Genomic DNA, 20,915 nt, shown 5'->3' with positions numbered 1-20,915 from the left:
CGCACTTCAACTGACGACATTCTGTCAGCAATTTCAGCACAAGTTCGACCCACTTTCCTTATTGCGCCTTGTAACTTCTGTGTAGCTTGTCGTTTTTTTTGATTATCCAATTTAACCTCTTCTTGAAAGCTCTTGATTGAGTGCAGGACTTCGGCGAGGGTTGGTTCTTCCTTGCTTCTGGAGATTCCGGAGTTTCCACTCCCCAAATCTCCCATAGCTGAAGGGTTGCCGTCTGAGCATACAGTACAAACTGATGGAGTCACAAACTGAGAGGATGAGTAGTCCCATCTGAGCTCGGCGTTACTTCCTTGATCCATGGTCCCCCCACTCTTCTGTCCACTTTGTCTTTTTTTCTTTTTCTTTTTCTTTTCCGGCTTCTTCTTTTGTGCAGCAGTTTTCCATGAGGCCTCTGAGTCCGTACTGCTTCCCTAGACATGTCTCTCTCCATCACTGGATGTGGATATACCAGTCTCATACATCTCTGATTCATCCGTGACAGAATAGAGTTTTTCCATATTGTCAGGGGTTTCTAACTGGTGGTTTACTATGTCTGCTGGATTTGCTGGATTCCTTTGTGGAATGGCTCCAGTATTTGCAATATTTACAATCTCCTTAGCACTGGGCTCAGTCCCGGATACTCTTATATCCAGATTTGGAAGAGCTGCTGGGGGGGAATTCTTTGTTTGCTCACATCCTACGTTTGTACCTGGCTCAGCGGCTACCCCTGAATTTTCTAGCGGTGCAGAGGTTGTTAAGACCGGTATTGCTGGGATCACCGGCGAGGAGGCCACGAGGTCTTGAGGTGTGTCCCCGACGTCTGCAAGGGGTACACCTGGAGCGATTAGGATAGACTGGCCCTCCGGTGCTGCCCCCTCAACTAACTCGTCATGTGTTTTTCCCTCTATTGGGCCAAACATATTGGAAATTAGGGGCTGAGAGTTATGCATTTGGGTGTTATCCATGAGCTTAGCGTTTTTTACTTGCAATCTTTTTGCTTGATTAGCCGTCCGCTCGGTCTTGTCTGCGGAGTTCACCCTTTCAGCTTGCTCCCTGTTTTTCAGCCCCCGTGTTTCCGGGCGCCTCTATGGGATTTTTGAATGGTTTTGCTGTGCAGCTTTGGTTATCGCGGGGGCTGGTAGATGGTTATTTTTAGCTTTTGTATTTTTTCCCCCTCGCCCGTCATCCTTACTTGCTTTCCTTCATTATCCTGGAAATCCTGGAAACAAAGTATCCTCCGCTTTCGGCTTCTAAGCTGGGAGCCGCTGCAGTGATTAACTCCTCTCTCCGTGTCTGACGGAGCCAGCAGGAATTCATGGAGGGCCGAAAGTGGCAAAACAAAGGCCTGTCCAAACTCGGCGATTTTTATTCCCTATCCGATATAGCTTCTTTCGAAAATCTCAAAGAAAGATATGAATTGGATTGGAGAGATTTCTATAAGTACCTGCAAGTACGTGATTTTTTAACGAAAAAATGGGGCGGCCCATCAGGATTTATTAATAACTCTATTCTAGACAACTTGAGAAAGAACCATCCATCTATTGGAACCGTGTATAACTCTTTTAACTCATTAATGCCAGATGATTTGGCAACGCGGGCTAGGAAGTGGAAAGAGGAAATTGATATCTCCGAAGACTTATTCTTCCACTCAACTGAGCTAGCACAAAGTTTGTTAATTCTGGCGCGGCTTCAAGCCCATTATTATAAATCTTGCTTTTCGCTTTATTATACTCCGAAAAAGATTGCGAAATGGGGGACAGGGAGAGGGACTCTATGCCCCCGATGCTCTGTATCAGGCAGATCTCAATCACATGTTTCCCTCTTGTGACACATTAAACAACTTAAAACTAGAGATCGCAAACTTTTTAAAAGAAGTGCTAGGGAGGGATGTTCTTCTTTCTCCTTCCCTGATTTGTCTTTAAAATATATAAAATTGTGCATGAGGAAAAGTTGCTGATTCAATATAAACTTCTGTTTCACAACCGGGTATTTGAGTAGTCGTCATGTGTAACTAGCATTCGCTGATTTAAAATATGTATGTTTTGTACTTGTAAGCTGATTGAAATTCGAAGCGTTATTTGCAACATTGTAATCATGCCCTAAATAAAAACATTTTAAAAAAAATCACTATATTCGGGGACGTTCCAATATGGTCGCTTAATTGCATTATGTAGAAGTCTTAGTCTTGTAGTCCTGTATTTGGTTTCTTGGTTTAGGAGGTGTTGGTCCTATTTCCCTTTCCGATATTTGTGGGGCTTACTCAGGCATCGGCCATTTTTCACAAATGCTGGACGGTAATGGAGGAAATAAAAACAGGAGCTAGGGAAATGAGCCGGGCTATAGGACAAAAACGGCCACCGTGATTGTAGATGAGACCTTAGATGTGTGGGGAGGGGGAGTCCTCCTCTGTCCCACGTGAACTAACTACTGGAGTGCAGCCTCACTCCGACAGTTCTATCCCCCGGTCATCAACACTCCTCGTGGAGAACCAGAGGGAGCACCGCCCATCCTTCTCTCACTGTCGGGTCCCTCCTAATTGCATGCGATGTCTAGCCTGTCACACGCCATGATAATAGTCTATTGTGAGTACTGGGATCAATATTCTTCTAGGGTGTTTCAAGAAATATTGTCATGTAGAATAGTGCTGGAGCCCAGTTAGCATATTGGTGCCACTTTATAACAAGGATTGGCAAAACCTATAGGTCTGATATTGGCTGCCAGCCTTTTGACTTTGTCAATTCTTTTTTTGTTATTTGCAAAACTTTATAGTGCCCTCATCAATTAAAAAAAAACATTGGCAAAGGCAAAAATATATTTTCGTCTCAAAAAAGCAACACTAGCATCATAATCCCTTGGACTGAAGGGAACTACTTTGTGAGTGAATGTGATCCTGGAGAAAAGGGCAACACTCTGAAACCAATACTGAAGTCAGCCAATGTCTGAAGTGGACTGACCCTTTCCCCACGATGCATGCTGGAATGGGTGGAAAAAAAATGTGAATGACACAACAAACTAATGGATCAAGTCTGGCTGAAACCTCCTAAAAATAACTATGTTATGCACATCATTTTAGTACAATCAAAAAGTCTTGGCTAATACGAGGCCTAGAAAAGCCATATAGTCTGGTGTTGGCTGCAAGCGTTTTGCCTTTCCTAATGCTTTTTGTGAATCATTAATACAAATAGACATAGATGGTTGAAAAGATAAATATATAGAGAGGGTTATAAAGAAATATAGGTAAAGAGGGTTGCATAGATAGTTGGATAGATAGATAGATAGATAGATAGATAGATAGATAGATAGATAGATAGATAGATAGATAGATAGATAGATAGATAGATAGATAGATAGATAGATAGATAGATAGATAGATAGATAGATAGATAGATAGATAGATAGATAGATAGACAGATATGGTTGGATGAATAGATAGCTAGATAGAGAGGGCTGCATACATAGAGACAGCTGCATAAAAAGACATAGATAGATAGATAGATAGATAGATAGATAGATAGATAGATAGATAGATAGATAGATAGATAGATAGATAGATAGATAGATAGATAGATAGATAGATAGATAGATAGATAGATAGATAGATAGATAGATAGATAGATAGATAGATAGATAGATAGATAGATAGATGGATAGATAGATAGATAGATAGATAATTGGAATAAATAGCACAGCTTTAATTAGTAATGTAATAGTAATATTTCTGCATAAGCATTGAAAGGAAACTTGTAAGCCATACAAGCAGTATACTGATCAAAGTCCTCAATTAAAACACATACCAGCATGACAAACAGAAGTGAAGTTATAAATGCACTAAATTGCGTGCATACTAAAAAGAGGATAACTTTATAAAGAACATTTTCAAATGGAAACAATCTACAATGCTGTGCAGTAGCAGCAGTCAGATAAACAAAGGCCACTCCAAATGAATTTACAACACCAATAACTGGAGACATGAACTAACAAAGGAGGAATATACCCTGTGCTCACATCATAGTCATCATAAAGGGTGGTAGAAAGTGTCTTGCTATCACACCAGGCTTTATATACAAAGGCAAGACTAAAGTAATATTAAAATAAAACCAAACACACTGGGCTTGTGTGTGAATGTGCTCCTTGTGAAAGAGCAAAATTCAGTAATGCAAAGTGAAGTTAGCCAGTGATTGAAACAGGCTGTCCCACTGCCCTAAGCTCTATGCTATAGTTGGCAGAATCAAAATGTGACTGACACAACAACAGGCAATTGGATAAAGAGAACTGTCTGAAAGCCCCTTTTAATAAGTATATTATACGTATAACTTTAGTCAAATCAGGCAAGCCTATTCATAGCTGTAATTCTGAAGTCATGTTTGGACAATCAGTTTAATAAACTTAATGTCCATCTAACGTGTAAATGCATGAGGCTGAGCTGTGTCAGGACACTTTACTCTGAAAGAACAACCCTCCTTCCCATTGGCCACTGAGTGGAAAATTATTTAAGGACGCAACACACATTTGATGGTCCCCTCCCACGAGTTAGGGATTCCTCATCTGAACAATTCAGTTACTTTCAGTTACACCCTGAGCCCAACAAACACAAATAACTATATGTGAAATAGTAGTGTACTGTAGACAGAATTTAGCAGCAGACATTCCCAAGGCTTGCAATGTTACACATCCTTTTCAGATCATTTTAAGATATTAGGAGCTGTGTGTAAAGTGCACCACTCCGCCCCCCTCAGATCCAAGCCATTGGCAGCCTGTTAAGAGAAGTAGTTTATAGCTGTTGGATCTGAAGACCTTCTTTTTAGTTTTCAAGCCTGATTCTCTATCTTGGGGTTGTTGTTTAGCAGTTTGCGGCTCTGTCCGGGGCCGGGAGACCCTGTTGGGTAGCCACACGCTTTATAAATCCCCAATACAATACAATACAATACAATCTAACCCAACGACACTGGGTTCACAGTCAGAACAAGTGTATTTCCATTTTGATATTCCAAGGAAAGCAACAGTTGCCTCCCTCTCCCCTTGCATGCCCAACCCCCTGACAGCAGCACTACCGGATGACGGTTGGGGCAATATGGTGCCCCCATGCTAGGAGTGCCATGGAAGAAGGCCCAATCTTGCCTTGCCCATAAACACTGACACTCATGAGTAAACATCAGAATATCTGTTACTGAAAACAAAAGGATACAAGGTGTCTCAACAAGGTATTTAGTAGCAACCATTTATATGGAAATTCAAACATAAGGTTTTTGGTTATTCCTACCTTTCGAGAGGCATTTTTATCTGAAGCATCCAAGTCCCCATCGAGGAATGGCATGGCAAAGGAACTGAGATCCTAGAAGGAAGATGAGAAAACCATGAATTATTGCATGAACTGAATTTCAGTCAACCTATCGTGCTGTTGGCACCCCTATTTGTTTGGTCAGACCTATAACTGAAGAATATTTTACTGGATTCAACATGAGGCAGTCAGGAGTGGTTGCAAGCATGTTTCTAAAATAAAGTATTTGCTAGCAGAGAAGAGACTTAAGTATCACCATCTTGGCATTTCCATGCCTCCCCATAACCCAAAAAGCATACACAGTGTCCGTATGTGCTCCTCATTAAAAGTGGACACCATGAGTTCGGTGTTGATAGCAGCAGAGAACTTTCCCAGTAAAGATATATTTTGTCGGCCATTGACTAGCATGATCAGTGAACAACAGGGAATCCTATACTCTAAGGCAAGAGTGCCCAATGTTTTCATTTATTATTATTTTTCTTTATTTATTGAATAACTTATTTAAAGTGGACCTAGCTGCAGGGGCGGCATAGTGCAATAGTATAACTATATAACAATAGGAACAGTTAATATCCGATATCATTAGAGGAAAGATATATAGATGGTACCATGACAGAATAAAGTTAGAAAGGCATAGATAATCTAAGCAGTAGCGACACAAAGGATGAGCGTTTAATTCAATTCTAAATGCCCAGAGGTCTAGTTTCAGGTTAGAATGATAAGGTAGCTTGTTCCAACATCTTGGAGGGAAAGAAGAAAAAGCTTGATTGAAAGGTTTAGTGTCTTAATTGTCTATATCATCAATAGTACGCATATTTCGTACTTCGTTGATCTTAACTTCCAGTAGTATTACATTTTTCTTTTGGATAAGAAGGGGTCTGGCAGAAAAGTCTTTGAATGTGATGTAGGTTTTTTCAGGGGAGCAGGATCCATTCAGGATTTCCACAATAACCACTCAATGGTTGTATGACAGAATAATGAGTTCCACAACCCAGCATACCTAAACAACGTGGTCTCTATAAGGACTGTGTCTTAACCACGCAGTGCTTTACCACGCATGCCTTTACCACCAATTTTCAAGGTGAAGGCATGCATGGTAAAGGGGTATGCGTGGCTAAGGTTACCAACCCCCTCCCCACCGCCCTAAGGTACAAACTCCCCCCACTCTCCTCCCGCTCTGAAGTGCAAATACCCCTACCCCCTCCCAACCTCCATGCTGTGTCCTCCAGGGCCGGACTGGGAACCAAAACCGGCCCTGGCAAAGTGCTCGGCGGCCCCACTCCCCCCTCCCGCAGAGGGGGGGGGGGGGGGGTTAGTGGTGCCACCGAGCTCTTAGCCAGAGCCGGTTTTCGGACAATTTTGTTGCAGGGCCAATTTTGCAGCTATGCTGCAAAAACGGCCCTGTAACAAAAACGGCCCCCAGGGGCCCAAAACCGGCCCTCCCCAATCCCTAAAAAATACTCCATCCCCCTCCCTGAGCCCTAAAACAACCCCTAAAAATGCCTGGAGCCCCCCTGAAAACTACAACCAACCCCCCACCCCTGAAAACAATCACGAACCTCCCACCCCTGAAAACTACCCTAAATCCCTCTCCAAACATGAAAACTACCCTGAATCCTCACCACCCCAGGCAACTACCCCGAACCCTCCTCCACCCCTGAAAACTACCCTGAACCCCCACGCCTGAAAACTACCCCAAACCCCCACCATGCCTGAAAACTCATCCGAACCCCCACCACGCCTGAACACTACCTCTATTCCCCACCATGCCTGAAAACTACCCCGAACTCCCACCACCCCTGAAAACTACACCGAACCCCCACCACCCCTTAAAACTACCCTGAGCCCCCACCACTCCTGAAAACTACCCCGAACCCCCACCACCCCTTAAAACTACCCCGAACCCCCACCACCCCTTAAAACTACCCTGAACCCCCACCACCCCTTAAAACTACCCCAAACCCCCACCATCCCTTAAAACTAGCCCCAAAACTTCACCACCCCATAAAACTATCCCGAACCCACCCCTGAAAATTACCGCAACCCTCCCCCCAGACCCGGCCCCAGCCCCACTTACTTGTCCTTGTCCACTTCCCGACGCTCCTCTTTCCCCACCCATTCCAAACATTAGAGCGCATTTGCCTTAACCACGAATGTGCGTGTTTAAGGCAAATTCGTTGTTCGGGCAACCTTGGTTACGCTTGTGGGTTTCCAGAACTCGTGGCTCTGGCCTCGTAGTTCCGGATGTTTCCCCCACTCAATATGTGAGTTCCATTCCTATTCATTGTGTCATGTTTTCTTCTTCAAAGATCCTGAAATTCTGGAATGGATCCAGCCGCCCTCAATCCATGGTAGATATCCGGGTTGTAAATTGGTACTTCTGGTGTTCAGTAAAATGGCTGCTTCATTGAAGCTTTATACCCCAAGATGATACAAAATGCTTCCTTAATACCAGATTTTATCAAATGAGTAAATATGGTTCTCCTTCCACCCTCCTACGCCTTGCCCTTAGCCTCTTCTTACTAAGTGTATATGCTGTTAAAAATGTTTTATGAGAAGAAGCAATACAGGTAATGGCGAAAATCAAATGTATAGTTGCTGAGTGAAGTACCACACCTTGCTTTTCTGTACGATATTCATTATTCACGTCCAAACTACTTTACAGTAACTGTGTGTAATAAGGTTTACTTCTATGATGTTTTATAGATATCCCCAAACAACACTTGCTTTGGGCGTCTAAATTTAAGCTTGTAACCGCATGTGGCTTTTCTTGTAGGCTTGTCCTGGATGTGTGTTTATTTTCGTGTCCCGTAATAGTCTTGATTGTTTGTTTTGTTTATTTAATGTTCAATTAATTTGAATTGGCCTGGGAAAAGGTTAATTGTACTTTAGTTCTTCTGTGTTCGCCATTTCCTTCTCTTTTTGTCTTTTGTCTCAGTCCACTCAAATCCCTGAAGCCCCACTAAGGTCCAAAACAAAATATTTGCTCACCCATTTATATATTTTCAGGTATAACCTTTCAAAAAGTTCTTCTCATTATCTAGAGCAGAGAAACGGTTTGCAAACCACAAGTAAAGGTGCTCATCAATTATAATGAAATTCTAACAGTAATTGTGTTAGCAACCAGAGGATGGCCAGGATTCATTAAATATTCACTTTGGTATGAGGTGCTTTTAAGGTGCATTCCATCACAATAAGCAGGTTCATGGCTTCCATCTAATGTTACCTCACTGGACAGCCAGCAGCATTATTCTACCTGCCCACCCAGAGCCTCCTATAGGAGCAAGCCACCTGGATCCAACCGATGCCAGGTCATCCAAAACCCTTCCCGCTGCTATTCTGGTGGGAACCAAACCTTTTAGTAGGTGTCGAGAATGTGCTCCCAATTAATTTCCCCCATCAACAGAGTAACACTGCATAAAAGGTAGGAATACATTCAGCACATGAACCGCAGAGAACCTGGAGACCTTTAAGAAGTAGAAGTTAAGACTGGAAACTACACAGAATCTTACTTTTAAAGATAGAAGTCACTTAAAAGCCAACTATTAAGAACGGACACCATGAGTCACCTAGATATTACAGATGGAAACCATGATTCATCCAGATAGTAAGGACCCGGAACATGCAGCACTTGGATGTTAATGATGAAGACCATGTGAGACCCAGATAATAAGGATGGTAAAATTATGTGACCGGAATGAACCCAAATAGGATCCTAATAATTAGGATTAAAACCATGTGAGGTACAGAAAATTAGGATGGAGACCCCGCTCGACTTATGTTTTAAGGATGTAGACCATGAAGGAGTTAAGTAAGTAACAACGATGGAGACCACATAGGACCTACGATTTAAGGGCTGGGACGATATCATACCTAAGTAATGAAGATGGAAACCATGTAGGACGTCAGCATTAAGTGTGGAGACCAAGTACGTCCTCAGTGTCAAGGGTGGAGACTAGGCAGGACCTAGGTTGAGACTATGTAACACCTACGTTTTAAATATGGAAACTATGTAGGGGACAGATTTTAAGGCTAGAAACCCTGCAAGATGGCGGTACAGAGGATGAGATGGTCATGAACTAAATGCATCAGTGGGGGCAGCTTTTGTTTTCACTCTGTGTGTCCCTTATGTAGCCCAAAAGAAGGTAAAACTCGGACTCACAAGTGGGCTAGTCAACGACCTTCCAATGGTGCACTGAAGTTCTTTTGTACTTAGTATAGCTTTCAGCTATCAGGCCCTGTCTTTTTAGGTCTCACCTGAGCCAGCGTATGCGCTGCTCTGGGGAGACATTTAGTTAGTGGGCTTTTAAAAGTCCTACCACAGCTTTTTGTGTGGCATTCTGCGTGCGGTTACGCACACAGCACGAGCAGAGGAGCCATCTGGCTTTCCTCTCGCTCTCCCACGCGCGCACCTCGCTCTGCCTCTCTGTCTTGCTCGCCCCTCCCCACCACAGAGCGCGCGATCGCGATCGCGATCACTTTCACTTTCGTGGCCGCGCGGCCGCGTCACTTTCATGGCCGCGCGGCCAATGCTTGTTTTTGTGAAGCTCTTCTTCTTCAGACCAAATTTATGGACAGTGCCGCTTCGCACACTTGTGCTCAGCTGAAGTTCGAGCGTTGTTCCCAGGCTTTCAAGAGTCTACAGAGCAGGAGGAAATAGGCCAATAGTACCGGGTTGACCGGTACCAGCCCCTGCAGTTGTTCAGGTACCGTGTTTGGCTCTGTAACGCCTACAGAATCTGTTCTTGCCGTATATGTCTAGGGTTTGGCTCAGCATCACGCTAGTAGTCGTGTGAAATATGATATCACGCATGGCCGTAGGACACAAAATATACCCAAGACCTTGATGGAGACCAACACCTATCTCCATGGGAACAGAAGTTGTTGACCAATAGGTGTTGGGCTTTGCGCCTTGATCTCGACAATGTCTAGAACTGCCTTGCACTGCTTCCAGCTGCTTCTGTTCCTGCGCTGTCCCTGCTCTGCTTCTGTTCCTGCCCTGCTTCCAGCTGCTTCTGTTCCTGCGCTTTCCCTGCCCGGCTTCTGTCCCTGCCCTGCTTTCAACTGCTTCTGTTCCTGCGCTGTCCCTGCCCTGCTTCAAGCTGCTTCTGTTCATGCGCTGTCCATGCCCTGCTTCCAGCTACTTCTGTTCCTGCGCTGTCCCTGCCCTGCTTCCAGATGCTTCTGTTACTGCGCTGTCCCTGTCCTGCTTCTGTCCCTGTCCTGCTTCCAGCTGCTTCTGTTCCTGCGCTGTCCTGCCCTGCTTCCAGCTGCTTCTGTTCCTGCGCTGTCCCTGCCCTGCTTCTGTCCCTGCCCTGCTTCCAGCTGCTTCTGTTCCTGCGCAGTCCCTGCCCTGCTTCCGTCCCTGCCCTGCTTCCAGCTGTTCCTGCACTGTCCCTGCCCTACTTCTGTCCCTGCCCTCTTTCCACCTGCTCCTTTTCCTGCCCTGTCACGCTGTCAGTGACAGATGAGGCTCCTGTCACTTGCTCGGCAGACTCCACTGTGTGTACATCTGCCTCTGGTCCTGGGGCTGTGATGATGTCTTCATGGGGCTGCTGTGTCCATAGTTCTGGTAACACACCCTGTGCTTCATTGTGTGAAGCGCTTTTAAAGAAAGGGGTGCTGGTAGCACAGAGCTTCACACAGTTTTCAGACTCTACCCGGGTCATGCAGCCACTGCCATGGCTGCAATAAATCCCTAGTCTCCACGGACCCTGGGTTTATTCGGCTGCTGCGGCCATGTTTGTAAGTGATTTGATACTCGAGTCTCAGAGGTATGTTTTATTTCGTAAACAACAATAATCTGTCCATCACCCACTCTCATTTCTCCTTGCCCAGCAGGCTCTGGGCACACCCTGCACTGTCGACCCTGTCCCCAAGACCTGCAGGGCACGGCCTTTGACCCTGCCAAAGGACTCCAGGATCGGGGATCCCACCCCACATCCAATCCTGTGGCCCAAAAAACATTCTAGGCACAGCCTTCAGCCAGGCCCAACGAGCTCTGGGCCCTGAGCATGCCTTACAGCCATGCAGGGTGCCCAGCCCTCACACTTCCAGAACCTGCTGGCCATGATCCTAGCTATGAACCCAGCCATGCCCAGCAGTGTCTGGGCATAGGGTGTGGCCTACTGAGTCTCCCTCTGCGAAGGACCTGGAGAGCAGGACTGGCTGTTCCTAGTCTGGGCCCTTCCTTGCGGGCACTGTGCAAGGCGCAGGGCTCTTGCCCATATACTGTGACCAGCACAACTGTCTGACCCCTTGTTGCTTACCTAGAGTCTCCCATAAGTGACTCAATGACAGATAAAATGTGTGATCGACCCTCGCTGACCTCCTCCATTGACCAGCCTCCATGCGGCGTGCCAAGAATGAACTTGGGCAGATCTAGGGACAGATCATCCAGTGCTTAATTTGTACAAAGCAAAAGTGCTGGGCCCTGGTCGGGAGGCCACCAAGCTTGCACCGCCCAGTGCCACTGACAAGTGTGAGAATTCAGACTGTTCAAAGCCCCCAAAGCTGGAAGAATAGTTTGGGCAGCTGGTATTAATTATGTATATTGAATTAATGAAGAACTGTGGTTCTGCTCATCTCTAAATTACACAAGCGGTGCCACCATCTGTCAGCTGTCTTAAGTGCCAGTGCTGACGATTAAGTGCTGGCGCCAAGCCCCGGAAACTGACGGCTCAAATTAAGCACTAGATTTATCATTCTTTCACGCAGCACAATTCTGCAAACAACGTTGCCGTGCTGGCGCTATGTGAAAGGGAAAGGACAGGAATGCGCCATATTTACCACTATACGGCGCATTCCTGTAATTTCCTAGTGTTGGGCGCATGTTTGGCTGCCTTTAGCCAACGCAGGCACCCTTATGGTGCAAGGGGCCTGCTTTGTAGGTAGGATATTTTTTGTACAGGAAGGGTCACCTTTGGGGCCTTATAAGTGTTTAACCATGCAACAGTTAATGGTGTTGCACCAAGGATATTGTGCTGCATAACTAAATACTTATAAGGTCCCAAAAGCGAGACCTATTAGCTATGCCAATGCTTGTTTTTAATGGATGTTTTGTTTGTAATATAGAAAAGAACCGGGCAACATGCCAGCGAGATCCCAATCTGAATGTATTTAGTTTCACAATACAAACATCAGCACTGCGGCATTGCCGGAAGTCCCTTTCATCAAGCGAGCTTTGTGATCTGTGGCAGAAAGCCCTTCCTCTATTCAGGCAGTGGCGCTCAGTCCAGCCCAGTCTCATTGTGCGCGCTCACAATGCACAGAGACGAACAATCAATGCTCCGATTGGCGGACACAACCCACTTTAAGTGCCATTAGCCAGCGGATGGAAAATGGAGCCTGGAAATAGAAACCTTTTGCAGAAGGTGGTTCATACATTTGGATCCAAACTTCTTTTTGATTGGCTAATGGAATGGAATTGTGTTCTGCACATTCTCTTATGTGGTTGCTTTGCATTTCGGGACTTTTCATTTTAATTATAGATTTTCCCATCTGCCTCGTCCTCTTACCTACTGCAGCACTTCCATATATTAGTGTAGGGCAGACCTCTCGTCACCCTTAATCGTACTGTAGTATTTCCAGTGGAATTAAAAACTGCCTATGGGTTTTCTCAGGTCAAATGTTACCACTGTGTCAATAGGCAAACAATCACTCTCCTCTAAAGCAGTGGGCACCTGCTAAAAGCCTATCTGCCCTTCACGATAAGAGTCCCCCAATGAGTGAAGTTCCTATGACAAGGAAACCTCCAACGGCGTCTCTGTTATGGATCCAAGCTTGCGTGCACTTTCAAGTGCTCCCCCTTCAACACTGGACATGATGATACATGTGCAGCAGGTGCGTCACGGTGAGTTTGACGGTGTTGCCCCTCCTCAGCGGAACCCCTCTGCTGAAAATATTGGTGGGGCCCAGGGCCGGACTGGCCATAGCGGGCATCGGGCGCTTGCCCAAGAGACTGGAAGGGTGGGGGCCAGTTTTGGAGTGGCGGGGCCGGTTTTGGAGCGATGTTGCAATATCGGCCCCCAGTAACAAAAGCAGCAGTGCTGGGGCCCGGTTTTGTAAAGCAGCAGTGCCTCACGCTTACAAGCCCCTCCTCCTCTCCCCTGTGGGGCTGGTCAGACAAACTTGCCACGGCTGCTTTGGATCCACAGTCCGGCCCTGGTGGGGCCATAGGCTCAGTGCCCCATAAAACTTGGGCCCCGGGTATGTGCACATACACAGGTTCATGGATGTTATAAACATGAACACATTTGAAATTGCTTGTTCATATCCTGTTCTCATGCATTTATCATTTTCTTATCACCTTTCCCTCCTTTTTAGGTCTCGCCTAGCAGCCGCATGTGCTGCTCTGTGAGACTTATAGTAAGGGGGCTTCAAAAAGCTTACCACACGCTCGTGCGTGTGTGGCCTATTGCTTGCGGTTACCCTCACGGGCACCATATGTTTAGAATTATCGGGCCCAGACACGGGCGCGATAATTCAAAACATATGGCCTGGGGCTCGCTCTCGCACGCACGGGCTTGTTCAGTTTCACGCACGGGCTTGTTCAGCTTCGTGCTCAGAAAGGAATTCCATTTTTTTTTTGCTCGCGCTTCTTGTTAATATAAAGTTTGTGTCTTTCTCTAAAACAAGGGACGTGGAGTGCATACATGTTCTGTGTACACGGCGCAGACGCCTCCACCGGTGCCAGCCTGGGCCAGAGTCCCTAATTCCCGGGCCCTCTCCCTTCACCCTCTGATGCCCAGAGCGGCGTCCGCGGCTGTCTCGGAGATAACTGGGTCCCGGCAGCAGACAGGGCGGCCGGAGAGCAGAGCCGGCTCTCCCGGGCTCGCTGCGAGACAAGGCGGCAACATGTGTGCAGTTTGTGTCCCCTGCGCAGACTGTTCGACAGCAGACATAATCTTCAATGGATGACAGCCCAGCTTTCACCTCTCCCCACACACAGGCTGACACACACACATTCCATCTGCAGCACACAGACCAGTACACCGTCAATGAGACACCCAGACGCGCGCGCACACACATGCTCCGGTAGACATACATCACAAGAGTCTCTGACAAGCAGACCAAAAAAAAAAAACACGCCCATGATAACACAAAGATACTATTATTACATGCACACAGACACAAACACGCAGACTCTGTCAGTCAAACTCACTAAGAATGGCACACATGTGCACACACTGAAGCACACAGGAATATAACAACATTCACAAAACCCACAGTCAGTTGTGGAGATACGCACATGCATACAGGAACGCAAATCAAGCACAGACACACACCAGTACTCACAGTCTCACACACATACACAATGTTAGTCATAACTAAGAGAAAACACAGGCACATGCGCCCAATCAGATTCAGAGGTAGTCAAATAGTCGTGCATACATGCGCGCACAGAAACAAGCAAACATGCACACATCCAGTAGGACATCCACATGCACACTCTCACCTCTCGCTCCGCTCACAAACCCACTCACACACAGACACACAGACTCACCAACACACAAATGTGGACCTCAAAGAGGTGGGAAGAGTAATCTTTGTTGGGCAGAGAAAGTATTCCGGCACAAAATATGGACTGGGACTCTTGCAATTTGGTGACAACTTCTTAAACAAAAAACATAGTTGCCACCTGCATCTGCCAGGGTGCTCTAAATGTCCCTGCGCTGCTTTCAGTTCGTCATTAATACGTCACTGCGAAAGCGCGCGGTGCACGCTGCAGCCAAACGCCATACACACCATCGTACAGGCAATGGATCAGAGCGGAGTCCACGCCTCATCTCCAGTCACAGGAGCACAGGCATTGTAATAGGGGCGAGGCAGTCCTTAATAACTTTAGAGATGGGTAGATAGACGGGTAAATGTCTGAGTAGGTAAACAGACCAATGGACAGAGAAGAAGACAGAAAAACTCTGAGGGATGGATGGATACTGGTGTAGACAGAAAAGAAGGTTTGAGAGGCAGATTGACTGACGAATAGACATATGGTCTGTGAAATGGCAGACATTCAAAGGTTTAGTCCACTCTAATGTACCACTCCAGTAATACCTTCTTTGTGCTCTGGCAGATCTTGAAAGAGTCCGAACTTCCTGAGCAACAATGCGCACAGCATAGCGTGGGACATATTTGTGCCTGTGATTGGTTTATATTTTATTTTTTTCCGAATTTTTTCCTGTAGCATGAACCTTGTCCCAGAGGACGTCACAGCGCTTTACAGTCTAAGAGATTGACATTCCATTCAAGATGTACATATAGTGTGGCCAGGGCTTTAAGTGGGATGAAAAAACTGGGGGGGGGGGGGGTCTCTCAATGGGGCGTGGTCGATGTAATTAAGGGCGTGGCTTAAAATCACTTTAACTAAAAATCTGTGCTTAGCATAGTGTGCCGCCCGACTTGTATTTTGCTGTTTCTGTCATTGCATCCAGATATATGATACAACAAGTAACATCATACCTTCAACAAGTCAGGACTATTGGCTTTATCAATGGTTGTTAGATGCATAGGATAAATAAGCAGCAGCTATGGCTTGTATTTAATATTGAAAAAGCTTCCACTTAAAGCCCTGGTGACACCACGGCAATGTTGTTGCTCCAGAGTTTTAAACAGAGAAGGGAAATCCAGAGAGAAAATGACTCTCTTTAAAGGATTCCCTTTACCCTACAACACTCTCTTGGCATGACGTCATGCTGTAACTTCTCCACTAGTGAGCAGTGTGAGCACGCGCACATCGATGTGCCTGCTGTTACTGCATTCCAGTGACAGCAGGCACAAAACAGAGCGCGATAGAGTCCCGTTTCGAGACCCCTTTTAAAACAAGCATTGGCATAGCCAATAGGTCTCACTTTTGGGACCTTATAAGTATTTAGTTATGCAGCACAATATCCTTGGTGCAACAACATCAACTGTTGCATGGCTAAGCGCTTATAAGGTCCCAAAGGCGAGACCTGTTGGCTATGCCAATGCTTTTTATTTTTTCCAAACTCCATTTTTTTTTACCTGCTCTTTTAATCTATTCCAAACGTTATGGGACTCATTTCATTTGTTTACTCTTTGTTTTGTATGCAAAGGTCAACAGGCGGGATGCTTCAATAAATGAAACAAAATCAAGAGCTAATTGACCTGCAAACGTGGAAGATAAAATATGATGGCAACTGATTGTTCAATGTGATTTCTTTACATTTGGCCACCTTCTTTAGGCATTGAAGAGCCAAAGAGTGAGGGTAATGCTGCCTAAGCTATTCCTAATATTTTAGAATTGCTGACCAAAGCATCATGCATCCTGTTTTGTTTCTCTGTGGAGTCTCTGAAAGCAAGCCTTGATGCTCATATTTTGATCCTTGATGTGACGAAAGACTCAAGCAACACTTCAATCACTTGTATGAGGAGTCATGAGGCACAGGGGGTCACAGGTTGTATTATGTAGACTGGATATGGCCTGGAAGGTCAAGCCAGGCTGATCCTTTAGCAACTGTGTTTCTTTGATTTGGCTGCTAGGGCTAGGGCTGTGATTGGTTGTAAGGGCCTGGTCTCCTATTGGTCCTAGGGCTTAGGACTAGTGTTCAGACTGGTTAGGGTTTGGGTTCCCATGGGCCAAAGGGTCCCTGACCTAGGGCTATTTAAGCTTATGGATCCGGCTGTCTTAGCCCGGGCGAAAAGGACAAGGGCAGTTGTCTGTTTTGGACTGTTCAGAATTAGGACCAGAAATGCTGCCATTTTTGCCATTCACCAGCAACCACCTTAACCCATACACATTCACAAACATATTAACACACTCACAGCAAATGCACTCTACTCATTTACTATAAACAAACCCTAACTACAATGCAATGTCTCAACAACCACTACAAAACCCCACAAACCCTTGCACCTAAGCAGGTAGTGACAAATCTTGGAGTGAAGCTAAATCAATCACTATCCATCAAGGAAAAAATTAATGCCACATGTGGCACCTGTTTTGCCACCAAAAAGCTCTCTGTGGCTTCCAAGCTCCTATAATCAGTTGCCTGGATTACAGGATCACTCTGCTAGTATCAGTAAACAACACCTTGTTGTCACTGCTGCAGGTGGTCCAGAATACTGCTGCACGGCTGATTTGCAATCTTCTCAACACAAAACTCTTTCAAGGAAGGAGGGTCCAAGGGATATATTTAAAGACCATAAACAGTATGAAATCCCCAAATCAACATATAATATACATAAATACTGTAGGTCTGCTGTTCAATATGACTCCAAACACTGATGCATCAGAAAAAGTGAAGAAAACCAAAGTAAATGAATGTGACCTCAAGGGAAGATTCTTCCAAAAGAGGTTGAGTTCCCATCACCCACCAAAGGTGGCTTGTTTCATCATCTGGGAACCCTGGACAGTACCATGAGTACCAACCACTTAAGTGATTCTGGTGGTTACACAGTTGTCCCAGACGTGAATGTAAGTGTACTTACAATCTCTGTAATGATAGATACAGGTAAGGTGATGGTTGCAGTGCAAGAAATAATGTAGTGATCAAGTCCACTCAGTTGTGATGGTTTATGTAGATTTATTGGAGATGGTACAAGATCACAGGGAGACCATAAGTAGGCCAGATAAGGAACAAGGTAAGACCAGAGGGAGACCCCACCAGGAGCAGCCAGCAGGCAGCTCAGCCCAGTCAACTGTCATAACTCACTGCAGATTCCCAACATTCTGACAGCATCATAACATGAACATTCCACTGGTGGTAGATTGGCATTGCATCAGCATAAGCAGGAGGTAAGTGTAAAGTGCTGATAAAAATGGCTAACAAGACACTAATAATTTTATTCTGGCGCTGCCTTGGTGCCACTTTAAAAACTAGTGCATAGACAGCTTTCACAAATAACTGTCAGATTGTTAGGTCAACAATCTGACAGTTATTTGTGAAAGCTAACACCTACAACTTCTTGCACTGCAACCATCACCTTACCTGTATCTATCATTACAGAGATTGTAAGTACACTTACATTCACGTCTGGGACAACTGTGTAACCACCACAATCACTTAAGTGGTTGGTACTCATGGTACTGTCCAGGGTTCCCAGATGATGAAACAAGCCACCTTTGGTGGGTGATGGGAACTCAACCTCTTTTGGAAGAATCTTCCCTTGAGGTCACATTCATTTACTTTGGTTTTCTTCACTTTTTCTGATGCATCAATGTTTAAAGTCATACTGATTTGCAATCTTACCTCTCGCTCGCCCTCCTCCCCGAGCCTTACGATTGGGTGCCTAATCGAAAGCGTGTCATTTTATGCTGCCTGACACACAAGGCACTCCACAAGGCCCGCCCAGCCTATCTGTCCACACGACTCTATCTGTACCTGCCTACTAGATGTCTTAGATCCTCGGATAAGGCGCTTCTGGTGACTCCATGCAGCCGTACCCTAAGACATGGGTGCAGATCTTCCTTTTGTGCAGCACCATATCACTGGAACAAACTTCCTCTTCATCTTCATTCCCGCCCAGATTTCACTACCTTTAAGAAGAGTTTAAAGACTGGGGGGCATATTATCAATGCATAGTTTTCATATGTTATTTAATTCGATTCTCATAGTTCTCCATCTATTTATTTATCATAATAGGTAAATATTATCATAACTATTTATTTACAATTGCTTCACTGTTGAAATATTGAAAAAATATTTAATAAAAAAAGTAAAAAAATACACAAATAAATTAGCTTACAGTACAGCAACACTTTAAAGTCTGAGTTTATTAAATACAAATTAAATCTTGATATAGTACCTTACTTATACATGTATACCTTCCATGTACTTATGTATCTATATATTTAGTTCTTTACTCTGGCTATAAAAAAACCCCACAATAAATACATTTAAGTCTCTCCAATACACAACCCTATGTTTCACCCTATACCTCTCTCAATGTATCCTCTACCTCCACTCTCTGACTCATCCCAAACCTCACTCTACTACTATAATCTCCAAAATAACCCAATCTAGATTCTGCCCTCCTCTATCCCTCCTTGAATCACCCAAACCTCATTTTACTACTATGATCTCCCAAACACCCCTTTCTAAATTCTTCCCTCATATATCCCTCCTTGGAATCATCCGAAAACTCATTTTACTACTATGATCTCCATAATCTATTCCTAGAGACTCTTCCCTCCTCTATCTCTCCTATACTTATCCCAAACCTCAACTTACTACTATGATCTCCCAATAAACTCCTTCTAGACTTTTCCCTCTTCTATCCCTCCATTATCCTTTTCAGTCCAACTAACTGACTCACATGTCCACCTTTCAAATTAACCCATATTTCCCTATACTAATTCACCACTAATCCTTTTTGGGTTTTGAGAAGCATGCTACTTGTTAAAAAGCACTTTGACGCCTCGTCAAGGGAAGTAGTTGCTATATAAATACAATTACAATATTTTCAGTAAAGCGAGAAACAAGCTAATAGTGTTGTTAAGATGGTGATCATAATATTATGAAGTTAAGTATGTATAGGCAAGTATAGATTTGCTATACCTAATTTCTCTTATATATGCACACCTTGATGATATATATGTATTCAAGGTATATTGCTGTTGAGGTAAGAATAGTACATCTATACATATCTATATATACTTACCTTCACAATATTATAGTTGTCGATATTATGGTCACAATATTCTGGCTGGACAATATTTTGTCACCCAAAATTGTAATATTCATCTGCCACAAGGCATTCCAAGTGGTTGAGAAACACTAGTTGAAGAAGTTCCAAGACATCTTGCTCTTGAATGGGCACGGATATCAAATGCTACTTTCTATTAGACTGGGGTGTACATGCTTTGACATACTGCTGTTGCTTGTACTAAGCTATAAAGCCCAGCATTGCTATTGCCTCTACAGAGGGCTTGTATGTATAATTCTGAGACAATAACTTTGGGGATTATGTTCAGTTAACTGACGTGGCATTCTGAGACAAACATCGACAAAGCCAATTGGTCTCATCTATGCAAGAGCTTTTGGCTTTGACAATGATTTTAGCCATGTTGTACACCAGCGTGGCTGCTGTGCATCATCGCTAAAAGTATGTGGCATAGAGGAGAGTGGTGTGGAGTGTCGTAGAGTGGAATGGTAAAGAGTGTAGTAGAGTGTTGTAGAGTGGAATGGCATAGAGTGTTGTGTATTGGAGTGTCACAGAGTGAAGTTGCGTACAGTGGCATACGGTGGAGTGATGTAGAGTAGAGTGGACTGGTGTAGAGGGAATTGGGATAGAGTGTTGCAAAATATAGTGGTGTAGAGTACAGAGGCATAGAATTGAGCAGCATAAATGCAGCATCATAGAATACAGTGGCGTAGATTAGAGTGGTGCATAGTACAGTGGAGTGGCGTAGAGTGGGGTGGTATAGAGTAGAATGCCATAGAGTGGTGAAGCATAGGTTGGAATAGAGTAGAGTGGGTTAGAGTGGCGTAGGGTAGAGTGGCATAGAGTAGAGTGATGCAGAGCAGAGTGGAGTGGAGTTCAGGGGTGTAGAATACATTGGCTTAGAATGCAGTGTTGCAGAGTAGAGTGTAATAGAGTGCATTGGCTTAGAGTGCAATGGCGTATGGTAGAGTGATGTTGGGTAGAGTGGTATTGAGTAGAGTGGTTTTGAGTAGGA

General features: G+C 44.7%; 1 protein-coding gene across 1 annotated transcript in view; it reads right to left on the bottom strand.

Annotated features, from left to right (window-relative positions):
- Positions 1-20,915, bottom strand: part of LOC146789691 (5'-AMP-activated protein kinase subunit gamma-2-like) — a 694,843-nt gene that overhangs the window by 162,513 nt on the left and 511,415 nt on the right. The window contains exon 2 of the mRNA XM_085632018.1: positions 5,258-5,329. Within this exon, the coding sequence (XP_085488144.1) occupies positions 5,258-5,329 (72 nt within the window). The remainder of the gene's footprint in view (positions 1-5,257; positions 5,330-20,915) is intronic.

This window comes from Triturus cristatus, chromosome 10 (genome assembly GCF_964204655.1).
Source record: "Triturus cristatus chromosome 10, aTriCri1.1, whole genome shotgun sequence".
Lineage (NCBI taxonomy): Eukaryota > Metazoa > Chordata > Amphibia > Caudata > Salamandridae > Triturus > Triturus cristatus.
The sequence above is the reverse complement of the archived record's forward strand: the minus strand, read 5'-3'. Positions and strand labels throughout refer to the sequence as shown.